Source organism: Hypanus sabinus, chromosome 8 (assembly GCF_030144855.1).
Source record: "Hypanus sabinus isolate sHypSab1 chromosome 8, sHypSab1.hap1, whole genome shotgun sequence".
NCBI lineage: Eukaryota > Metazoa > Chordata > Chondrichthyes > Myliobatiformes > Dasyatidae > Hypanus > Hypanus sabinus.
In genome coordinates this window covers 144,074,238-144,100,605 of record NC_082713.1, presented here as the reverse complement: position 1 = coordinate 144,100,605, position 26,368 = coordinate 144,074,238, and the positions used below count along the sequence as shown (strand labels likewise).

Sequence of the window (26,368 nt, the reverse complement as noted above, 5' to 3'; positions counted from 1 at the left end):
TACCCCACTAGTGAGTTGCTTGATAGCGGTGGAGCCAGACTTGTTGTGCACCAAATTGCAGTGTGCTTCAGCCACCCAGGGAAGGCGGTGCCAGAGGCTATATGCAATCCAACAAACAATGTAAGTGATTGTCTTGGACGTTTTTCTCATGATTGCAAAACCCTGTTGAAAATTAGTAATGTAGAATTCTGCAAGTTCGATTCACTGGCAAGACCAGTGGCAGGTGAGCTGCGTGGCCTTAATTCACCAATACTATCGCTGGAACTCATGAGTATAGAGTCTCATTCCAGGTCCTAAGTTTCACACTATGGAGTGAAAACCACCTGTTCAGGGTTTTCTTAAGATAGAAAGTTAATTTTAACCTGCTAACTCAAATAATTGACTGAGCATATTTTTGATCCAGTTATGAAAGGGAACTGAAGACCTGATGGCAGTATCCGGTTAAAACACTGGAATTTGTTATGCGGGCTAATCCTCACAGACTCATGGTACTTGGCACTATGCAAATAGAACAATAAAGCATAGGAGTAAGTGCTTCAGCCCATAATATTGTGCCAAACGAATTAAACAATAATCAAAATGTTTGTAGGTGCATGTGTGCAAATACACAGATGCATTCTTGTCCACAAGCCACTGCCGGCAACCTTCTCAACCTCCTCTTCCCAGTGGCAGAAGACACACAGTGGAGATAATGTTCACTGCATCACAGCTCTAAGAGAAATACAACCATAGCATCTTACACCTATTTTTGACCTCTTAAATTGACTGACTTAATCAAATCAGCGGAACTGTGGAGCACACTCAACTTCCATCATCCATAGAAATTTGTCTCTGTCTTATGTTTGCTTTATGATGGCTTCCAAACAATGATCATAACCAGTGGGTCTACAAAAGAGCCAATCTCCGTAAGCAGCAGAATCAAACAAGATGCATCACTGTCCCAACAATTGATTTAATCTTTCCCACCACAATGTGGAACCTCACTTCTAATAAACTTTCCACAGGCTGGGAGCTAACTTTGAGAACAAATAGGAAACAAGTTTACTGATGATGCCATAGCTGTTAGACAAATCACCAGTGGTGATGAGTCAGCATACAGGAGCAAGATAGGACATCTGGTTGAGTGGAGCCACAGCTGATATCTCCCACTCAATGTCAATAAAACGAAAGAACAGACTGCTTATTTTAGAAAGAGGAAGGAGGTCAATGCGATCAAAGATATCCATTATTCAGGCCATGCCATCTTCTCAAAATTACGATCAGGCAATATGTACAGAAAAGTACCACACCACCAAGGTCAAAAACAGCAACTTCCTTGCAATTATTTAGGTGTTGAACCAACCTTGCACAACCCTCAACACTACTTCATTAAAGCAACACTATGACTACTTAGTGCCACAATGATTTAAAAAAAATTCTTGTTCTAATTGCATTCTTGTAAAAATTGTGTGCAATTTATATTTGTTTCTCTTGTGAATATTGTGTATCAGATGCAACGTGCCTATGATGCTGAGGCAAGTAAATTTTTCATTGCATTTGTACATGCATGTACTTGTGCATATGACAATAAGCTTAACTTTGACTTTAGCCACAATCCAAGCCCAAAGTTTTGTTAAATGGAGAAACCCCATTTTTAGAACATGGGGGAAAATAAAATGACAGAAAACAAATATAACGCAGTACATTGCGTGTCCCATCAGTCCACCATATCTATGCTGACCAGGATGCTAACCTAACTAATCCCTTCTGCCTGAAATGGTCCACATCCTTCTAATTCCTGTCTGTTCATACATCAGTTTAAATGACTGTTAAATGTTGCTATTGTATCTGTATTAACCACCTCCCTTGTTAATACATCCCAGGCACATGCAATTAATTGTGTAAAAGTAGACTTGCCTCACATCTCTCGTTCAAACTTTCTCCCTCATCTTAAACCTATGTCCTCTATAATTTGACATTTCCTTCCTGAGGAAAAGACAGACCAGACCATCTATCCTATCAAAGGCTCTTACAATTTTATATACTTCTATCAGGTCATCCCCCAGCCTCCAAACCTGTAGAGAAAGCAATCGAAGTTTGTCCAAGCTTTTTTCTGTATAGTTGATACATTCCAATCCACAACATGCTGGTAAACCTTTTGTGCATCCTCTCCAAAGCCTCCACATATTCCCTATGATGTGGTAACCACAATACTCCAAATAATGAAAGCATTTAACTCAACCAGGCCATACATAAAGGGAACTGTACAAGGTGCTTCAGCATTACAGCATGCACAACTTTTGAAATAGCATGTCAGGAAGAGTTATTTAAGTAATCCTATCAAATAGCAAGTACAAGTAAAACAAAAATTTGCTCTGAAAATCCAGAATATCTACCGATCAACATCTTCTTGGGATCAAATCACTTTTCAGATATTTGAATTTGTGAATATTCATCTAGTTTACATTTAATACACAATACCACAAAAACAGTACTTCTATTAAAATACCACACACAAAATGCTGGTGAAACGCAGCAGGCCAGGCAGCATCTATAGGAAGAAGCACTGTCGAGTAGTGCTTAGGGAGAAGGGCCGAGACCCTTCATCAGGACGTCTCAATGACTTCTATTAAAGTCATTGAGAAATACACAGAAATAGACCCTTTTGCCCACTGTCTTTACAAATCATCAAACACCCATTTACACTAATCCTACATGAATCCATTCCCCTCAGATTCTATCCCTCACACACACAAGATGCAATTTACAGTAGCTATTCAATCTAGCCACTTCTACATCTTGGGGACACAGGAGGGAAGTAAACCATCCAGAGGAAAGATATAGTCACAGAGTGAATGTGCAACCACCACAGACAGCATTTGCAGTCAATATTAAACCCAAGCTGCTAGCATTCCAGCTGCACTAACAAAGATCAACCTGTTATTTACCCAATACTTTTCAGATAATTAATATGATTTTATTCTTTTACAATGATAATAGGTTTAGCCACATTAAAGTCTAGCTATCTCATCACAATCTTGACTCTAGAAAAAGCTAACACAAGGAAATCTGCAGATGCTGGAAATTCAAACAACACACACAAAATGCTGGTGGAACACAGGAAGACCGACGAAGGGTCTCGGCCCGAAACGTCGACAGTGCTTCTTCCTACAGATGCTGCCTGGCCTGCTGTGTTCCACCAGCATTTTGTGTGTGTTGTCTCTAGAAAAAGCTGGTTACTTTGCAGGGAAATTACATTTTCCTAGTTTGTCAAGAATATATAAGGAACTAGAGGCCTTGCTGATAAGATGTCAACTAGCAAATTATTGAAGTCATGTGATTTCCCCAGATCCGGTGTGTTTTTTTTAAAAAACAGAAGTGCATTGTCATTTTATGAAGTTTTATCAATATTTGATGGCATTAGCCATAAACAAAGCTGTAAATTCAAAAACATTCATTAGTTAATAAACAGAAAAGATTACTTTGAAAAGGTAACAAATTGCTAAAACTGTTTTATTTTCTGATTGACCCTCAACCTGTTTTAAGTGCCACTACAAATAATCAAGTGTTCATATTTTGCTTTAGAATATTTTTGTTGGAGCATTCTGATTTCAATTTATCCTAGAATTTTACAATAGTGACTACAGCTAAATTTAAAGTACTTTAGACATCAACACTGAAACATGTTATATTAATAAATAGTTTTAAATTTATGTCAAGGAAACACAGAATCACATCTTGAGAAATGTACATAAAGATTATTCCCTATCTCACTCCCCCCCCCCCCAACACACATGATAAGCTCCTGTTGTTCTTAACAACAGGTTTCAATCATATATTTTAAACTAATTGACTTTAAAATTCATATCTGTATAGGAAGCTTGGGAGAGGGGAGCAGAGGTAAGGTAGAGAAAGTTCAGAAGATTCAAAGTAGATTTATTATCAAAGAATGTATAAGTTATACAACCTTGAAACTTGTTTACAGATAGCCACAAAGCAAGAAACCCCAATTAAAGGAAAAAAATTCAGAAGACCAACACATGATGTGCAAGAGAAAAAAAACACAAATCATGCAAACATTCCAAACCAAACTGAGAAAGTGCTCAAACCTTAATATTTGATGATGCTACTATCAAAACCTTGATCAACTCACTCCCATTATTTTGCATGCAAAATACAACTAGTGATTACATCAATTTTAGAATGTAGTGAATATTATACAAAAGTAATCACTGAAGTCTGAGAGATCCAAATTTTCATGTGAGTAATTAATTGTCTAACCACTTATTTTTCCATAAAGGTTGCAGAATCATGTTCCAATCTTTACTTGTTATATACAAAAATTGAAAATTAACAAATATTCTTGTCACTTGGATGTATGAAAGCATGAATTAAAACTTTTCTAATATAATTGCTTGGTGAATGCCTTCCAAAGCTGCATTTCATGTGGTCTTCAAAGTGCTAAAAAAAGCTTCCAAAACGACAAATTCCAGAATTTTCAAATTAAAATTTGAAGCAACCACAAATTCTTGCTAATTATGTTCTTATCTTCTACAATAATCAGCAAATTTAAAAGACTATTTTATTTATATAACGGCAACAAATTGCACCTACATAGAACTTTTAACAATTGTAAGACAACACAAAAACAAAAACAGAAATAAAAATTAGCACTGAACCAAATAAATAGATAGGATAACTGGGAATAAAAAGCATGGCTAAGGAGATGTTCACAGAACAACTGCAGTAGTAGTGAAAAAAAGTGACACTAAGTAGATCTTCAGGTTCCAATTTCACACTGCCAATCATAGTTTAATTTTTTTTAAATCAGAACCCTACATCAGAGAAAATTGGGAATACTAGAGTATTATTCAGCTGAGAAATTGCAGAATTAAGAATGAACAAGGACAGAGGAATTTGAAAAAGATGTGTTATATAAAGTCAAATATTGCCAGACCAGGACTGAATGCATATCAGAAAGCATGAAATGCAATCGCAATTATCCTATCAGGCAGATTATTTTCCCAAAACATAAACTAATCATGATTGTTCTCCACAACTACCACCTCCAATGTATAACTGAAAATGATGTTTACATCAACAACCCATTAATTTCAGTTTAAAGGTCATCACAAAGCAATAGCAAAAGCACAGGAATAAACAATTACCAATATGGAACAATAGTAACATTAACACTATTGTTTCTCAGAGTTCAGACGAACAATAGAAAGACATCAGCCAGAAAAATTGGAATTTCCTTTGAACATGTTTTACTGTTGTTTTTACATATTGCTATGACCCAAAACAATGAACTGATCTGAACACTGATACCACAGCACCACCTTACCAAGTTCTTCTGAAACCAGCACTAATGAACCTCATTCAAAATAAAAAAAACATGATCAGAATAAAAAAAAGATAAGATGTTAATAGCCCTCGTGCCAATGGCTCGTTAGCAATTGCTCAAGACTGCCTTGATGTTGGGAGTGGTAGAGGGTTGACACGCAGGGGTTTTCCCTCTGCCATGTTTCATTGATTAGCCCACTACATCTCTGCAGAGCTTGACAATGACTTCTGGCATCCCAGAGTCACCCCCTGGTGTGTCCTCCCACTCTGTTTAAGCTATCTTGGAGTCTTTTAGCTTGAGCCAAAGCCACTGACTGCTCCTTTCTGCTGCCTCTGATGTGGTGCTGATGGTTTGCAATAGAGTCTGACCGTGGATCCCGAGCTCCTTCAGTAATTTGATGGTGGATGTGGCTATAAATCCCACTTCCACGGGACAAACTTCAGCTTTCCAGCCCCATCGCTGAGCTTCAGCTGCTGATCTGCGTAGTGCAGCCTCTTGTATTTATATCCTTCAGCCACTGAATCCTCCCACGGGACTGAGAGTTCCATGATGTAGGTGATCTGCAGTGAACCAGAGCAGAGAATCAAGTCTGGCCTGAGGATTGGTGGTAGCAATTTCCAGTGGAAAGACCAGCTGTTTACTGACATCCACCAGCATTTTCCAGTCACTTAGTGTATGCTGCAGTCATGGTCAGTGTTGTTATATCATCCATGTATTCCTAACGGGGGAAGACCAGCACTTGTTCCTTCACTGCTGACCACCCACCCATCTTGAAGCCCTGATAATGACCTCCATGACCATTGTGAAGCCCAAGGGTAATATAGTGCAATCTGCCATAATGCCTGCTTCCAGTCTCTGCCATGTTGTGGTAAAATCTGCTGTTGTTAAGCACAATTGCAGGTCTTGAAAGTATGGCTTCACCCACGTTGTGAGGGGCTCTGATATTTGAAAGAAGTGCAATGCTTCCTAGAGTGCATGAGGAGCGACTCTGCAAGGTCCGTGAAGATTACAGAGTTTCTTCTGTCCTTCCCAGCTTCTTGGATCTGGTGCCATATCAGGCTTGTATGTTCCAAACACCTAGGGAACCCTGGAATTCCTGCTTTCTGTACAGATGTGTCAATGTACTTGTTTCTCTGCAGGTTGTTGGCCAGGCTCTGAGCTATTGCAGTGAAGAAAGTTTATCCCCTCGATGCTCAGAAGACAGATTGGTCAAAACTGACATGTTTTCTGCATCATTTTCTATTGGAATCAGGACACCGCCAGCCCTTCAGGTATTACTCGCCCCTGCCACACTACACTGATGAGCCTCCAAAGAAACTGCAAGACATCCGGTGCATTCTTATAAAACCTATATGGTACTCCAATAGGCCTGGAAGCACATGCTGTTCTTGCCCATCAGACTGTCTTCTCTACTTCTCTCATTTTGGAGGGTCAGAATCCAGGTGGTAGGTGAGGGGGTGAATCAGTGGGATGTTGGATGGAATGATCATATGTTCCAGCCTTTTCAAGTCAGTATGAATCTTTTCCAGGTGCTCTTCTAGTTTTCAAAGTTCCACTTTTTTCCAGTGTGAAGAAACCATTGATGAACTTAAAAGGATCGTTGTAGAACCATGTCCTTGGTTGTTCTTTCTTTCTGCACAACTTCCTTAGATTTTCAGCTCTTCACAATTTTGTCAGTAATGGTCTAGATTTTCCTGACAGTTCCACACAAAACTGCTGGCTTTTATTCATGTGTGCGCAAATTTTGAGGTTCCCACAAAGTCCTACTAGCACTGACTGAGCTTGGTAGTTGTGCTCCACTGTACAGATGCAAACAACAGAGAAGGAATTTATCAAAACTTGTGTTCATAGATATTGCACCCTGTTAGAACTGGGACAGATCTGTGAATGCTTTCATTGAAAGACAATTGGACAGCTTCCAGAAAAAGGCACAAAAAGCCCAAGTTTTAATTTTTTTTTTAAATGTGTGTATACTTATTCTTTAAGCAAATTTAATTTTAGGAAAATTTTTTTTTCAATTTTCATAGAATTTTGTATCTGCATCACTAATAAACCCTTTTTTACAATTCACAATGTTGGAACTGTTAACTTTGGTATCTGCCAAAGGTTGAATACATTTTTTTTAAAAAGGTGTGTCTTCTGGGAAGATCATTTAAACCCATGTCATTCAAAATCCAATTAAGACCGAATAAGTCTGGCTTTGTAAGGACCTAGATCAAATGAATTCAAGACAACAGGGAATACAAGCGTGGACAAAGGACCTCATTCAACAAAAACTCTTGATAATCAAATTTTCCACAATTCCCAAATTCACAAATATCTATTGATCACACAAATAATCAGTTCAATTAAGTATGACAAAATGAGAGACTGGTACCATTTTCATCCAAGCTACTTTACCTCTTGTATGAATAAGCAAATCAAAAACATGCATTTTTTTTTAAAAAACATGCTTCAGAAATATTCCACATTAAACTGACCAGTTGATAATCAACTGTCAAAACTAGAACAATTACTCAATATGATAAACAGATGCCATAACCTTCCAACAACACACACAAATTGCTGGTGGAACACAGCAGGTCAGACAGCATCTATAAGAAGCACTGTCGACGTTTCGGGCCGAGACCCTTCGTCAGGACCAACTGAAAGGAAAGATAGTAAGACATTTGAGAGTAGTAGGGGTAGGGGGAAATGCCATAACCTTCCGCTTTATTTTATAGATTCTGAGGGATATATATTACCTAGATTCTAGAGTAAAACTAATGAAGATGAAAACTTAATATTTCAGATTTTCTTAAGTTTCTTGTTTTTCTAATTACAATATTTTAAAAAGAAAGCAGAAAATGAAAAACCCAAGTCTTCATATGTTTGATATGAGCTATTATCAAAGTATTTACACACTATACAACCCTGATGCTTGTTTTCACACAGACAGCCACAAAACAAGGGAAGCATGGAACCCATCTGAAGAAACTCATCAAGCCCTGCAACGCACAAAGAACCAATTGCAAAAAACAGCACAAAAAAAGGAGGAAAAAACAGAATATAAAACATTGAACCACAAGTCAAATTAGTCCAAGAATATTCAGCACAGTCCAGTCCAGTGCCGCGTTGCCTCCAGGCTCAGTGCAAGTCAGCCCCGATCAAAACCGTACAAAACAACCAGAAACACACATGAACCACAGAATCCAAACCAGAACCCCGTCAATTAAACCTTGCCCAGCCGGCGCCATCATCCAGCAGGGGAGCGAGTGAGAACGAGAGACCATTCACAGGCACCTTCCTCCGGGAGCAGTGAGCGAGAACGAGAGACCAGTCACTCAGGCACCTTCCTCCGGGAGCAGTGAGTGAGAACGAGAGACCAGTCACTCAGGCACCTTCCTCCGGGGGCAGTGAGTGAGAACGAGAGACCAGTCACTCAGGCACCTTCCTCCGGGGGCAGTGAGTGAGAACGAGAGACCAGTCACTCAGGCACCTTCCTCCGGGGGCAGTGAGTGAGAACGAGAGACCAGTCACTCAGGCACCCTCCTCCGGGGGCAGTGAGTGAGAACGAGAGACCAGTCACTCAGGCACCCTCCTCCGGGGGCAGTGAGTGAGAACGAGAGACCAGTCACTCAGGCACCTTCCTCCGGGGGCAGTGAGTGAGAACGAGAGACCAGTCACTCAGGCACCTTCCTCCGGGAGCAGTGAGTGAGATCGAGAGACCAGTCACTCAGGCACCCTCCTCCGGGAGCAGTGAGTGAGAACGAGAGACCAGTCACTCAGGCACCTTCCTCCGGGAGCAGTGAGCGAGAACGAGAGACCAGTCACTCAGGCACCTTCCTCCGGGAGCAGTGAGCGAGAACGAGAGACCAGTCACTCAGGCACCTTCCTCCGGGAGCAGTGAGCGAGAACGAGAGACCAGTCACTCAGGCACCTTCCTCCAGGGGCAGTGAGTGAGAACGAGAGACCAGTCACTCAGGCACCCTCCTCCGGGGGCAGTGAGTGAGAACGAGAGACCAGTCACTCAGGCACCTTCCTCCGGGAGCAGTGAGTGAGAATGAGAGACCAGACACTCAGGCACCCTCCTCCGGGAGCAGTGAGTGAGAACGAGAGACCAGACACTCAGACACCCTCCTCCGGGAGCAGTGAGTGAGAACGAGAGACCAGTCACTCAGGCACCCTCCTCCTGGAGCAGTGAGTGAGAACGAGAGACCAGTCACTCAGGCACCCTCCTCCGGGAGCAGTGAGTGAGAACGAGAGACCAGTCACTCAGGCACCTTCCTCCGGGAGCAGTGAGTGAGAACGAGAGACGAGTCACTCAGGCACCCTCCTCCTGGAGCAGTGACTGAGAACGAGAGACCAGTCACTCAGGCACCTTCCTCCGGGAGCAGTGAGTGAGAATGTGAGACCAGTCACTCAGGCACCCTCCTCCGGGAGCAGTGAGTGAGAACGAGAGACCAGTCACTCAGGCACCCTCCTCCTGGAGCAGTGAGTGAGAACGAGAGACCAGTCACTCAGGCACCCTCCTCCTGGAGCAGTGAGTGAGAACGAGAGACCAGTCACTCAGGCACCCTCCTCCGGGAGCAGTGAGTGAGAACGAGAGACCAGTCACTCAGGCACCCTCCTCCTGGAGCAGTGAGTGAGAACGAGAGACCAGTCACTCAGGCACCCTCCTCCTGGAGCAGTGAGTGAGAACGAGAGACCAGTCACTCAGGCACCCTCCTCCGGGAGCAGTGAGTGAGAACGAGAGACCAGTCACTCAGGCACCTTCCTCTGGGAGCAGTGAGCGAGATCGAGACACCAATCACTCAGGCACCTTCCTCCGGGAGCAGTGAGTGAGATCGAGAGACCAGTCACTCAGGCACCCTCCTCCGGGAGCAGTGAGTGAGAACGAGAGACCAGTCACTCAGGCACCTTCCTCCGGGAGCAGTGAGTGAGATCGAGAGACCAGTCACTCAGGCACCCTCCTCCTGGAGCAGTGAGTGAGAACGAGAGACCAGTCACTCAGGCACCCTCCTCCGGGAGCAGTGAGTGAGAACGAGAGACCAGTCACTCAGGCACCTTCCTCCTGGAGCAGTGAGTGAGAACGAGAGACCAGTCACTCAGGCACCCTCCTCCGGGAGTAGTGAGCGAGAACGAGAGACCAGTCACTTCCTCTGGCAGCAGCGAGCGAGAGACTGGTCACCCACAGCACTGACACCCTTCGCTCTCGATGATTTCAATCTTTCTCGATGCTTTAATCAATGGGTTCAGCGAGAAATGGAACTGATCACAGGCTTCTTGGTATTGAAGCCACACACTTCATTGGAATCCTCAGTGACAGCAATTTGCAAAACCGGCCACTCAGTCCAAAAACACACTACCAAAATGTAGATCGCAGGCTCCAATAACAGCAGAATTACACTTAAAAGCAGCAGCTGCAAAAGTGAAAGCAATATCGTGAATTGTCTGAAGGACATTGCCCTTGGTTCCATAAACTGTAGAAATAATACGTTGTTCCAACCTTACTGCAGAGTTGTTGACGTTTTGCTTAGCTTCTTGGACTTGGTACAAAATTCACCACAGTAAACCCTGCTCAAACCAGAGAGGAATATTCTGGACAATATTGAGAAGCACATGGTTACGTATCAAGACTCCACAGAAGCCATTCTTGGAAACCAGTCGTCTGCCCATTCTGCCATTTCCTGTCTCATCAGTAGAAGTGCCTGCTATTCCCATATCAGCCTTCTGAGCCATTTAGAAACCACCCCCTCCAAAAAAACAACAACAAACTGGAGTGATGACAAACCATTTTCAATATTAAGGGATTGCTAAAGAGACAGTTCCAACATCTTTGTTTTGATCCAGTCCTGTTAGAGCAGTTTATATGTTCTCTGTGACTGTGCGAGTTTCCTCCCACATCCCAAAGGCACACTGGTAAGTTAATTAGCTATGGTAAATTTAAATTGTTCCCTAGTGTAGACAGGCTGTAGGAAAACCAGGAGGTAAGATAATACGCATGTGGATTTCAGGCAAATAAGTTGGTAAGTGGGAATGATAGGATTACCCAGAGCTGGTATGGAGTCCATGGACCAAATAGCCTCTTTTTTCATAAGTAAATATAAATACAAGAAGTTAACTTTACTTGTTTATCTTTGTTTTAAATTTATTTCACAAAGTGCTTTTGGCATTCTAAAGGGTATATTTACTCCAAGAAAGTATTGCAATGTGCAGTATTAAGATAATCTTTACAGTCATATTAATTAACCCCCACCTAACCTCAGGATGTGATTATAACAACTTTCACATCGTCAGGAATATAGAACCTTATTGTAGCGTAAATATTTCTCATAATCAGGACAAAACTGCTAGTCAATTTACACACACCAAGTAGACCACTTCAAACTGATTACAACATTGAAACATCTCCTTTTATCCACCCAAACTGGGAAATGTTATCTGTATACTATTTTCCTACCAATTCAAATGACAGAAATGAAATCACAAACAAGAGAAAATCTGCAGATGCTGGAAAATTAGTCCTGCCAAAGAGTTCCGGCCTGAAACTCCAAATCTACTTTTTTCCATAGATGCTGCCTGACCTGCCGAGTTCCTCCAGCATTTTGTATGTGTTTTACAGAAATGAAAGATGACACAAAGCAATAAAACATTATTATGGTTGTGTTACTATGCTGGCAATCCAGAGGCCTGGGCTCTGAATCTAAACTTCAAACTATACTGAAACAGCCTGGGGAATTTAAATTTAATGCATTAAACTTTCAAATACTTGGGGCAGCACAGTAGAGTAGTGATTAGCCCGATGCTTTTCGTGCCAGCAACCCGGATTCAACTCCCCACCTGTAAGGAGTTTGTACGCTCTCCCCATGACCATATGGGTTTCCTCTGGGTGCTCTGGTTTCCTCCCAAATTCCAAAGATGTACCGGTTGGTATGTTAATTGGTCATTGTAAATTGGCCCATGATTAAACTAGGATTATACAGGATGACTGAGGCAGCACAGCTCTGAGGGCCAAAAGGGCCTACACTAGGCTGTACGTCAATAAAATAAAAAAATAGATAAATCTGTGAAACCAGTAGCTCTGATTTAATTACTTGCTCAGATTTAGCCAGCCTGAATTTTAGATGCTCACCAAGAGCTACCATTGGTCACTCAGTTCAAAGGTAAAAGAATGGGAATTGAACGCTGACTGTCCTAGCGTTCAAAATTCACACTCTGCAAATGAATAATCAAGATGTATTCACACAGCACCATCGGGACTCAAGGAAACAGAAGCCAATAAGAAACATATGATAGAGGAAATCAAAAGCTAGATCAAAGGTAAACTTTAAGCAGAGTTTCAGTTTCTCTATTTTCTTGGGATGTTCTTCAGGCATCTTTCAATATTCACTTTGAAAATTTAAAGACCTAAAATCTTACAACCATTTTCTAATGCATTGAAATGAACAATAGTGTTTGGCACATTATTCCTACTGTCATTCAAAACGATCACAATTGATCTTTTCCCCTAAATCCCACTTTTTTACACTAATTAAACATTACTTATGTGATGACTATGTCTCCACAGTCCGCTTGGGTACCGAGCTCCAAAGATTCAAATTTTTTTTAAAAATGCCTTTTCATCTCCACCCAGAATGGCTGATCCTTCAATGAGACTGCAGCCTCTAGCAAGGAAAGGTTGAACTCCACATGTACTTGGTCAAACTCCTTAAGTATTAACCAGTCACTGGTCCACTTGTAAAAAAAAAAGCAGCGCCTTTGTTTTGTAAGTATATTCTGACATTAAAAAAATGTTTTCTCCCTAGAGCTTCATGCTAGGTGGTTTTCATAAAGATCAAGACATGCATACCAATTACTGAAACTTATTTTGGAAAATTTAATGTATTTGTTCGATACTGTGACTGAGCTTACGGCAACTGTAAAAATCAACAAGTATTTTTACAGAATACTCATTTGTGAACAATTAGAGTAGTAACTTTCATGATTATTGGATGGGGATATAAACATAGAACGATACAACACGAAGACGGACTCTTCAACCCACAGAACCTACACTAGCAATCAGCCACCTGCACAATAATCCCATCAATTTCACTCTCCCCACATTCCCATCACCTCACACCATCTCCTTCAAATTCTCCTACAAGAAATTTAGACTTCTGACTAAATGGTTATTTTAACAACATGTCACCAAATATGAAAATAATTATTGGGAAATTAAAAATAAACGTTGTGAATAATAACTAATTCATCAATGCAACTGAAATCTAATAGTTGAACAACATAAAGGTGAAGAATATATCTGTTGTATCCTTATGGCAGTATATAAACATTGGTGATGGGAATGCAGGGAGAATGAAATGGGATAGGAAAGGATTAGTGCCTGGGCTAAAGAGCATGTTTTCACACATCTTTCTATGTCAATGTCCCTACCATAAAATTAACATGGCCAACTTTAGAAGGCCATCATATAAGCCATCAATACCAATTAAATTAATCAGAAACCCTGACCTCCATTCTTTATTTCTATCACCGCCCACTGACAAAAAAAAATCATAAACTAAAATACAGCTGGTGGAAAAACCTAATTCTTATTTGCACACAATTACTTGTCTGACCTGTTTCCGACAACAGCAGAAAATCCTACCATAACCTAGTGTTCATTTTAATTGTCAAAGTTTCTGTTAAGTGATTTATTTTAAGTTACTGACTTCATGAAAAAGTTCAAATATAGTTCCAATAAAAAAAACCAGCAAAAATATTTGAAAGCAAACTAAAATGCACATTTGAAAAGCAAGCATCAATCCACTTTACTGAGAAACTGCTACTTTTATAAACCACAAGCATGTTACTGCAAAATAAAAATGGCTGATTATGTGACTTGCTCCCTATAATCCATGGGTTTGCATTATTTGACACATTTCATTGAAGTAAGGTGGCTCCATAGCTTTTTTACCTTAAAATGTGATGCCTTTATCTGACTTCACGAATGTGATATCCAGCCAGAATCTTAATCAGGATCATTTTTATTATTACTGCCATATCATGAAATTAGTTTTGTTGCAGCAGTGCAGTACATATACTATAAATTATATAGGAAATATACACAGTGACCACTTTATTAGGTACAAGAGTTGAATTCAGTGTGGTCTTCTGCTGCTGTAGCCCATCCACTTCAAGGTTCAATACATTGTACGTTCAAAGATGCTCTTCTGCACACCACTGTTGTAATGTGCAGCTGTTTTAGTTACCATTACCTTCCAAAACTAGTTCAATCTAGTTTTTTGTACTGTGTCATGTAAACCATGGTCCTGAAAAGCGTTGTCGCATTTTTACTATGCACTGTACCAGCAGTTATGGTCGAAATGACAATAAAAGTTGACTTGACTTCCTGTCAGCTTGAACCTGCCTCGCCATTCTCCTCTGACCACTCTCATTAACAAGGCATTTTCGTCCAAGGAGCTGCCATTCACTGGATGTTTTTGTACCATTTTCTGTAAATTCTACAGACTTATGAGTGAAAATCCCAGGAGTCCAGGAGCTTTTGAGATACTCAAACTACCCTGTTAGGCACCAACAATAATTCCACTGGCAAAGTCACTTAGATCAAATTTCTCCCCATTCAGATGTTTGGTTTGAACTCAACTAAACCTCTTTTTCTATTTTTTTTTAAATTAGTTTTTTTTTAAATACATTTTCTACATCACTACAGATAGAAATAAAACCCAAATCAAAATGAAGAAAATTAATACAGTGCAAAAATAAACATACAATAATATAATACAAAAAAGATAATTGAGAAAGCACCCAAATTGAAGACCTGTAAAATTAGTATCCTCCCCAAGCCCCGCAACAAAAAAAACTCCAGACCAACCACAACACAATATAGAGAATATAAATCAGTACATTCAAACCCCCAACACTGTAAGTACACTTAAAAACAGAAGATAATAATGCCTATTACCAAAAAAAAGAGCTGAAAGCAAGGGACCGAAAAAAAAACCTTAGTTAAGAGGAAGGTTATGAAAGTACTCAATAAAAGGTCCCCAGACCTTATGGAACTTTATATCCAAATTAAGAACTGAATAATGAATTTTTTCAAGGTCTAAGCAGGACATAATATCATTAAGCAATTGAGCATGCGTGGGCGGGGCAACATCTCTCCATCTAAGGAGGATTAAACGTCTAGCCAAGAGAGAAGCAAAAGATAATATTCGACACTTAGTCAAACTCAAACGTAAATCTGTCTCACCCAAAAAACCGAACAAAGCAATTAAAGGGTTAGGTTCTAGGTGGTGATTCAGAATATAAAATAAAGTTATGAAGACATCTTTCCAAAATTTCTCTAAGCTAGGACAGAACCAGTACATATGAATAAGAGAGGCCTCGCCCCTTTTGCATTTATCACAAAGAGGACTAATATTAGGGTAAAATCGAGATAATTTAGATTTAGACATATGGGCTCTATGAACAATCTTAAACTGTAAAAGGCAATGGCGAGCACAAAGAGAGATTGAATTAACCGATTTGAGAATCCAGTCCCAAGTCTCATCAGATAAAGAGATATTTAAATCATGCTCCCAAGCCATTCTAATTTTATCCACAGGGGCACGCCGTTAGAACGCTAATTTATTACGAATAAATGATATTAAACCTTTACCCAGTGGATTAATAGAAAGAAATAAATCCATAACATTTTTCTCAGGCATTTCAGGGAAGTTAGGAATTAAAGGATTAATAAAGTGTCTAATTTGGAGATATCTAAAAAAATGAGCATTGGGCAGATTGAACTTAGCAGAGAGCTGTTGAAAAGATGCGAAGCAATTATCAATAAAAAGATCTTCAAAATGTCTAATGCCCTTCCTATACCAATCATGGAATGTTGAATCATACATAGTAGATAAAAAAAGGTGATTATGTAAGATAGGACTAGAAAAGGAAAAACCATAGAAACCATAAAATTTCCTAAACTGAGCCCATATTCGCAAAGTGTGTCTAACAAGAGGATTAACAATTAATCTGGACAAACTACTAGGGAGTACAGAGCCAAGAAGTGCATAAGTAGATAAATCTTTAGTGGAACTCAACTCCATTGCCACCCAATTAGGACACTCGGGTTGGCCATGGAAAAAAGACCAAAAGGTAGCACAACGTATATTGGCTGCCCAATAATATAAACGAAAGTTAGGTAAGGCCATGCCACCTTCTTTTTTAGATTTTTGGAGATAAACTTTATTAATTCTAGAATGCTTATTCTTCCACAGATATGACAAAATAATAGTCTAAGGAATAAAAAATAAGATTTAGGAATAAAAATTGGGATTGATTGAAATAAATATAAAAGTTTAGGGAGAACAAACATTTTAACAACATTAATACGACCTACCAAAGACATAGATAGAGGTGACCATTGTGACAGACTCAGTTTTGTAGTATATAAAAGATTGGCAAAATTTTCACGAAAAAGATCTTTAAGCTTCCTTGTGACTATAATCCCAAGATAAGTAAATTGATTATGAACTACTTTAAAAGGGAGGTCACGAAATGTTAATTCTTGTGCTTCTTTATTAATTGGGAAAAGTTCACTCTTACGTAAGTTGAGTTTATAGCCAGAAAACTGGTTAAACTGATCAAGAAGTGAGAACATTGGAGGTAAGCATGTAGACGGATTTGAAAGAAAAAGTAATAAGTCATCAGCATAAAGAGAAACTTTATGCTCAACACCCCCCCCCCCCCACTCCAAATCCCGGTCAATTCAGGACAGCTTCGAAATGCAATCGCCAAAGGTTCTATAGCCAAATCAACCAACTAAACCTCTTGACCATATCTACATGCGTTGATGCTTTGAACTGCACCACATGATTGGTTGATAAGATATTTTCATTAACAAACAGATGTACAGGATCAATTAATAAAGTGGGCACTGAATGTATGAAAATAAATAATTAGTGCAAAAAAAGAGCAAAAATTGTGAGGTAGTATTCATGAGTTCATTGCCCATTCAGAAATAGAAGGGTGGGGGGGGGGGGGGAAAGAAGCTGTTCCTAAAACGTTGAGTGCCTTTAGGCCCCTGTACTTCCTTTCTGAAGTTAGTAACAAGAGAGTATGTCCTGAATAGCAGGAATCTTTAATGATGGATGCCAAATATGAGGCATTGACTTTTGAAGATTGTCTTCAATGCTGAGGAGACTAGTGTCCATAATGGAGCTGGATTTTTCTGATTTTGTGCGGGGGCCCCTCCATACCAGTGATACAACCAGTTAGAATGGTACATCTGTAGAAATTTTCAAACCCAATCTCTTCAAACACCCAATGAAATATAGCCATGCCTTCTTCATAATTGCATCAATGATGGGTCCAGGACAGATTTTCATAGATGTTGACACCCAGGAGCTTGAAACTGCTCACCCTTTCCATTGCTGACCCCTCGATGAAGACTGGTATGCATTCCATTGACTTCTCCTTCCACCATCAATAAATGCAAAGTTCTTGTTGTAACACCACTTTACCAGCTCACCCATCTTATTTCTGTACACTGCTTCGTCACTAAGACTCTGCCAACAACAGTAGCATCATTGATGAATTCATGGGTAGTGTTTGTGCTGTGCCTAATCACACAATCATGAGTGTAGAGAGAGAGGGTTAAGTGTGCATCCTTGAAGCAACCGGTGTTGTCAATGAGGAAATGTTATTTCTGATTCAAACTGGCTCTGTCAAGAATCCAGTTGCAGAGAGAGGTACAGATGCTCACATTTTGAAGTTTATTGATTAATACTGAGGGGACAAAGTTGTTAAACACTGAATTGCATTGTGATTTTCTGTAATGCAAAGCCATTAACATCTGCACATTCATAAAGAAATACAAGTTGAAAAAAGTGTTGATTTATGGGCACACATTTTATTTTGTATTCCAAAATTCTGAGTAATGATAGATTAGTTCTGCAAAGATGAATTCTCCTAACTCAAACCATAAGTCACTGAGATACCCCTACACCAATTTGCTCAATTTCAATTTGTCCTTATATCATTTTGTTCCAACTGTTGTTGGCTTTTAGTATTACGGTAGTGTTGACAACTTTGACCTAAACTTCATAAGGGATCAAATTCAAGAGTTTGTGACTAGAATGATTCATTCCTGCCTGCAGAGAATTGGAGAATTTTGAACATCATCAGTTATCATCCTACAACCAGACTCCTGAACTGGAGTGGATAACTTCATCATAACTCTGAACTGATTCCACAAGCTATAGATGCACTTTCAAGGATTCTACAGCTCATACTCTTAGTATTATTTTTATATTTTCACAATGTCTTATTTTGCACATTGGCTGTCAGTCTTTATATGTAGAGTTCTTTTTTCATAAGTTCTATTATATTTCTTTAGTTTCCTCTAGATGCCTGCAAGGTAAATCTCAAGGTAGCATAAAATCACAAACAAGAGAAAATCTGCAGATGTTGGAAATCCGAGCAATGCACACAGGCTGAAATGTCGACTGTACCTTCCTCCCCAACAGATGCAGGTGCTGCCTGGCCTACTGGGGGTATGCGTGTGTGTGTGGGTGTGCGTACACACACAGACACACCCACACACACACATATACATATACCCTGATATTTTAATACCATTTTATAATACAATCTTCTTTGGCTGATTAAGTATCAATAACATTTTGATCATTTGGATAAACTCCATTAATCATTGGTGTTATCAGCAGCCAGCTGACATCTGTTTTTCTTACAGAGATGACAGTGCTATTGTCAACAGCATTAACAGTGCTAATCACTGGGACTTCTTTAATATTCCCTTCTAAGATCCAAAAGTAATATTGTGTCACCACCTATCAATATCATCAAGCTCCCTATCCCTATAAAACCGCAAGAATTCCTTCAAACAGTTTAAGGAACTTGTTTCTAACTCTAAAATAACTAGGAATAAACTGCAAATTTGGCCTTGCCAAAGGCAACAATATTTATACATTTCTCAAAGTTTTAGCACTTGGGGAGTTTCATGAAAATAGGTAAAAATTATGATATAAATTCACCATAAAATGATACCTACAACAATAAATCACTCCACATTTTCAGATGTTGACAGATCCAAGAAGTTTGAACACTTCTTTCACATAGCAAAAATATTACAAAAAACATGGAGCAGGCAAACAAAGCTGAATATTTTAATAACTGGCCTGATGAGCACAGAACTCAGATGATGATTTCTTTCCTCCTTTAAGTTCAATGCAACGTTAAAGCATATGCTTCTGAAACTGATGTTTTAAAAAAGTGTTGATTGCAAGGAGCAATTAAAATCCCCAATATCTACTCAAATATGGAATTATCTTTGTAAAAAAAAACTTAAGTACAGCCATTTCTTCTGCGTAAATCATTTGCTCCATTTGTAAAGGAATGAAGGTAAACTTAAAACAATGGACACCTCGAGAGAAATACAACTCTGTAACTTAATTAAGAACTCAGTTATAAACTGAGCTTTAAAGTTCGATTTTTATCCTAAATCACGAAAATGGATTCTAAACTAATGCAGTTTTCACTGTCAGAAATTAGGCCACACTTTGTAAATACACATAAAAACATATTTAACTATTTAATATCAGCATGTGACCCCTCTCAAAAATTCTGTACAGTATACCACGATTTTTAATCAACTCTTAAATTTTGGTCATTTCAAATATTAATTAACCCAATTATGAAATATGATCCTCCTTTACAGCTATCAAAGTAAGTCAAGTTCTCAAGGATATCACCTTACAAAATGAAGGTGGAACACTGACGCAGGTTAGTATCAGTAACGTGATTACAGTTCTACAAAAAATATAACCATTTATCAGAGGAGCGTTTCACCAATAATTAACCAACTTTTTCGCAACCAATTAAAATACTCCACCCACCCTCTCTCATGATTTCGAGCTTAAACTATTCTGTGTTTTTTAATAGTTTCACTTTAACCATCTACACAAGGGAGAGAGCAGCCAATTAACCTTCCCGACTCTTGTTAAAACTTTATAGGCCGATTTGCGACTTCCAGTGATAAATTCCATCTAAGTCCATGAAGTGGACTTGGGCGATAGTTTCTCCGCCCATCCCCTCCCTTTTCTACAACCCACCCCACGAGCATGGGATGTGGAAGAGCTTGAAGACTTCCGCACATTTTCAAAACAGATGTTGCAGATTCTAACCTAGCATGAATACACCAGAGTAACCTTGGGATATCAGAACTTCATGTTTTCTGTGTAAGTTTTACAATAACATTTTAAACAATGTCACTAGGCAGGTTGGAACGGGACATTAAAACCGCCTATAATACAGTACATTACAAAGTCTAGCCCTAAACACATACCGACATAGTTGCGTCACCTGATGAAACTAAAAAGCTCCCAGAGTAACTCCTACCTTTAAACTTTTTTCAGCGTTGAGGGCGGGGCAGCCCGATTTCAAGTAGAAAACACTCAAACAGTAACTTACTATGTTCACTCCCTAGCTCGATCAGCTTCTCCTTTACTTTGCAATTACTGGTAAATATCGGGGCCTTTGCCCTCCCTCAGATCACTGACAAACACCCTTAAACACGCTCTGAGGAACAAGCTCTGATAAATCCCGAGCAGGTCGAACGCCAGCCTCCGAATTGTTTAAACCCACCCAAAGCTTACCTTGTGGTATTGCCGTACCTACGCTGCGCTTGCCCCTCAATCACCAGCTGACTGACCGTTTCCTCCCCGGGCTCGATCCGCTCGGCACCGCGCAAGCGCGCCAACCCCGCCCCGCGCGTGCCCGCCCGCCTTCGCTCAGGCGCGCCGCCGCCCTCAGTGAACTCAATGCTGCTGCTGCTACACGCGTTCCTCTGGACGCTGGGAAACACTAACAGGAATTATGCTGTAAATCCAAGCAACACACAGAAAATGCCGGAGGAACTCAGCACCTATTTTTCTCCTGTCCTGCTGAAGACTCTCGGCCCGAAACGTCGACTGTACTCTTCTTTTCCATAGGTGCTGCCTGGCCTGCTGAATTCCTCCAGCGTGTTACGGCCAAATTTCCGGGAGTTCTTTCACTAGGTGACCTGAGTCAGTATTAGTGCCGGATGAAGGAATTACCAATCATCTCCCCGCTGTGCTCTACATGGGAGTACAACAGCACTATCCCTTAATCTGCAGCAGGTAAAGCACTACAGAAGGGAGGCGTGGGCAAAGAGTAAACATAGCGACAAAGGGAGCCGCAAACTGCCGGTCCTTTTATGTCTGGAGTAACATCGGAATGCTAGCACGAACACGAGAAAATTTGCAGATGTGTGTTGCACCAGAAAGCTTGCTGTTGGCAAGTTCTGGGTCATTTTTATAGTAAAACATCTTAAGACACAAAAACTCATTTTCGGGGTCTGGGTGTCACTGTCCAGGGGAACATTTATCGTCCATTCCTATCGCTCTTCAGAAAATGTTGCCTTGAACCATTTCTTTTGGTGGCAGTATCCCTGCAACACTATTTGGTTATGAGTCGCAGAATTTAGACCCAACAGTAATTAAGAAAATATAATATTCCAAGAGAGGACTATGTACAGATTAAGAAGAAAATTTGAAATTGGGGTGTTCCCATTTATCTGAAACTTATCTCCTACCTAAAGAAAGGTTGAGTTTGATTTTTGAAAATGGTAATAAACCAGGGGCATTTGGTCCTGCCCATGTTGCAACAGTAATCGGATAATGCATTCAATTCAGGACATCCACATAAAGAGCACTTCCAACAGTATTGGATGAAACTGAGGACAGATGATCAAACAATATCAATAATGAGAGACTGTAGTGACACTGGAGATTGTTCAATTGTTTTTGAGTGGAGAAGCTTAAAGGAAATAAAGGTAGTGGTGTGTCAAGGATCATGGTAAGTAATGTGAATAAAGGTGATCAGCTGAACAATCAATAACCAATGGCACTAAGGGTAATTACAGTACTAAAATGCCACATTAAGAATTATTAATGCTGAGTTGTTACTTCTTAGTCTTTATTATTTTGATCAGGAAACAGTCTTAATGAGAAGTCAGGAGGACATGATAGGCACAGTGCCAGGCTACATATTATACTGTGTGTAAGATTACCTGTAAACTAAATACTTTGTATCAAATTCTTTGTATATTCTTAAAGCAAAGGTAGTTGGATAACCAAGGAGGCGAGAAGTTACTGAATCAGGAATGCAAACTGGAGGTTATAATCAAGTCAAGGTTATAAGTGGTGGAGCAGCTCAAGGGTTGAACACGTACAAATAAGTTAGGAGCAGGAGTATGTTTAAAAGGAATGTGCAGTAAACAGAGTTGAGCAATTCCACAACAAATGAATAACATCTCCAATCTACTGATTTGCAATTCCTTAATCTAATCCCACACCACACTGAATTGAAAATTGGCTTAAGTGATGATGGAAACTTACTCTTGTAGCCACAGAAATTGTAGTCAATTTGGTTGAGATTCTCATCATCAGTTATCCCAAAATGATTGATGGTGGTGATCCAACATTAAAAATTATTGAATTTCAATGGGCATTTCTTGTTGAAAATGGTCAATACCTGACATTACTGTGATGCAACTGTTATTTGTAACTCATCAGCTCTAGGCTAAGTGTGGAGTTAGTCTTATTTTCATATTTACTTTTGGAGATCACAGGAGATCAATTGGCCCATCAAGACCATGCAAACTCGCAAAGCACTCCTCTTTCCTCCAACTATACTCACTATTTTTTTCCTAGTCTTCCATTCATGCCCATTAACAGTGGCTAATTCTCCAACCATCTATCTTCACCAGGAATAATTTATGGTAGCTAATTAAACTACCAACCAGCTGATCTTTATGAGGAAAGTGCAGCTCCCAGGAGAAACCTATACAATCACAGGAAGAAAATTGCGAACTTCATACAAACAGCACAAAGATCGGGATAAAGTCTGCATTGTTAGGAGTTGTGAGACAGCAGTAATACGTAATGAATTACTACACTGGAAAATTGTTGAATTTCCCCTTGGGATGAATAAGGTATCTATCTATCTATCTACACTGCCGTGTCTTGCTGCTTGCGAGCATGAACTGCTTTATTTTCTAAGGATCCTACACACTTCGTGTCCAAAATTAACTTTCTTGACACACATTTGGACCAAGGCTGTGATGAGGTCAAGAGCCCAGTGGTCCTGGTGAAATCTAAACTAGGCATCAGCAAGTAGGATTCTGACAAGTGCTGCTTGATGATATTATTGATGAGTTTTCATCACTTTGCTGATGAGTGTATATATTCTGGGTGGTAAATAACCAATCTGAATTTGTCCCTTTTCTGTGAAGGGGACAATCTATTACATTGTTGCACAGAATGCCAGTGCTGCAATTGTACTTCAGTGTGAATAGAGTTAATACTTGGAATATTATGTACAATTCCGGTCTCCTTGCCAAAATACTCAGGAAACCCAGCAAATATTGCACCAGAACACAGTGGTTGCAGCACTAAACACGTCTAAATTTGAATTTGTTATGAAGTGAAATGTGGGAACATACTGAAGGGTCACTGAATCTATATGACTGTAACTTTAACAGTCGTATCATAATTTACAAAAAGCTGTTTTGAAATAAATCATTCATAAACAGACAAAATCTGAGAGTCCAGTCCTGCTGAACGGTCTCGGCCCAAACCATCGACTGTACTCTTTTCCATCAATGCTGCCTGGCCTGCTGAGTTCCTCCAGCATTTTATGTGTGTAGGTTAAAAGGCTAGTTAGTTTCTTCCAACAGTACTATTTAACAGACAGGCATTAATTTTTTAATTCTTAATTTTTTTTTTAAACTCACATACAACTGACATAAGCAGTTGAGATCATGGTTGATGATCAAAATAAAGGATAGTAATAGTTGAATAGGTCATAACTTGCTGCCAATAGCAAGGCAGTTTTCTTCGTCTTTAAAAAAAGTAAGTTTTCTGTATCCACAATGTCAAATTGCTGTGAGGTCATTATCAAAAATGCAAAACCACTTAAAAAATATTCACTGCACCTCCGATCTTAGCCAGCTCTCAAAGACTATGAATGGTGTTAAATATCAAACATTTTAATTGATTAAAAAAAACAGAAAACATTAAAAATGTCAGATATTGAAAGAATGAAACACATTAAGACAAAATAATTTAAACATTTTGAAAAAATTACTTGTACTTGCCCTTCTTCACCACAGCAGTTCCTCTCCATTCAATGAACAAATTAGCTATTCCTGCAACAGCTCTAACTTGACACAGGTTCAATAGGTAGACTCCCTGGCATCACTGGTGAAACAGTTGTTAGAGTATAATCAGGAAATATTCAGTATGAGAAACAATCCAATGTTGAAGTTCAGCCAGAAATTCCCTGTAATGATTGGTCAGTACTGGAACACACCTTCTAATGTTCCAATCTTCCTGTTGCTTGCAGAGGATGACTTCCGATAGTTTTGGATGAAACTGATAGCAATTCCCCATAAGTCCTCGACAAAGATTTAAAGACACTTCAAAAGCATCACTAATTGTAAGTTGAAAAGTACTTTTTACAGATTTTGTTCTAACACCATCTATTATATATGGTTGAATTTATACATTAGTTAAACCATATTTCACAGCTTAATGTGAATTTTAAGTCGGGCTCCACAGAGTACATTTGCACCACCCTAACTCTTTTAACTCCTTAAGTTCAGTTAGCTCCACATTGACAAAGCTGATAGCGACAAACAGCAGACTGTCAAAAAAAACAATCAGAAAAATAGCACTGAAGGACTGACAGGTATGAATAGCAACAGGAAAATAAAGGCATTTGAGTGTGAAATATAGACAAAATCTGAACTGTACAACCTGTACTGATCTTTGTGCTTTCTAATTCAGTAGCTTAAACAAAAAAAAATTAAGATTCACTGACTCATGCTTTGAACAGAATATGCAAGTAAATCTGCAACATTAATTACATTTTTAAGCCAGTAACATTAAAACTGCTAATATCTGTAAGGAATAACAAAATTAATCTAAATATACTTCAGTATAGTATAAAGCTATCAAAATTTAATTATTGATCCAAGCAAGGTTCTCTCAATTATTCCAGATTAGGAATTATGATGGCAAAGATGCCCTCTCAAACTCCATGACCACCCAAGATGAAGATTTCCACACTACCCAAGTTGCCTTGTATCTTCTTTCCAGGCTTTTAAAAACAATTAAAACTTTAGCTGATCACTAATTATTGCAAAACAAACTTTAATGATATTTGCTTAAGAATCATTTATTTCACAAATGCCATCAACTCTTTTATTCATTTCTTCTGTAGTACTTAAAGACCAAGGGAGAGGTCCCGGTTGAGAACTCAAGATTCATTTGAAGTAATTTTTGGATTTTTCTATCCAATGCAATTTAGTTTCTTATTCTTCAGTAAGCTTCTTTACAGGGATTAATCTCAACTTTCTGAAGACTTTTCTAACACACATCTTCTGACAACCGGATTTATTCAGGACTCATAAAAGATAGCTACACAATTCATCATCTTATTACTGACCTGCAAGGGTGAGACAATTAACCAGAATTTAAATTTATTTCACCTATAACTACTTCTACTCAACCTAGGTTAGTTTTATCTACCACTAATCGTAGATGTTTTGTGCAAGAAGTTTCAAAATTAGAAATTAGAATGAAAATCAGTTAAATCAAGGTAGTACTATTCAGTTTATGTGAATAGGATATGGAAGTATCAGATGATTTGTGCAAATTCAGTGGCAGATGTCTTATTCCTGCTATCTCCAACAAATTGCCTTCAAACAGATTTAAATCCACTATGTCAGTTACACTGTTTTTAAAGATAGATTTAAAAGTCCAAGCATTAATCATTGGAACATCCCAATCAGCCATCTTCTCTGTTCCCTCCTCCACAAATCTCCAGGACATCCTTTTTCTACTTTGCTATTTTGTATCTCTTCAGTTCCCAAAATTTGCTCAAAATTTTAACCAGTAAATGATTTAACTGCCTTCATTCAGAAATGTATTAATTGGCTTCTGCATGTCCAAATGCTTCACCTTCAAA

At 39.2% G+C, this 26,368-nt stretch overlaps 1 protein-coding gene across 5 annotated transcripts in view; it reads right to left on the bottom strand.

Annotated features, from left to right (window-relative positions):
- Positions 1 to 21,116, bottom strand: part of LOC132398520 (protein kinase C and casein kinase substrate in neurons protein 2-like) — a 112,049-nt gene extending 90,933 nt beyond the window's left edge. The window contains exon 1 of one of the 5 annotated variants that reach the window (XM_059978104.1): positions 20,971 to 21,116. Coding sequence is in view for 1 of the 5 variants with exons in the window: in XM_059978110.1 (XP_059834093.1) it covers positions 20,661 to 20,666 (6 nt within the window). In the remaining 4 variants the exon portion in view is untranslated. Of the gene's footprint in view, positions 1 to 20,660; positions 20,681 to 20,713; positions 20,947 to 20,970 lie in introns of those variants that run through there. The other 4 variants (XM_059978107.1, XM_059978105.1, XM_059978106.1 and 1 more) reach the window with 4 other exon arrangements.
- Between the last annotated feature and the right edge of the window lie 5,252 nt (positions 21,117 to 26,368).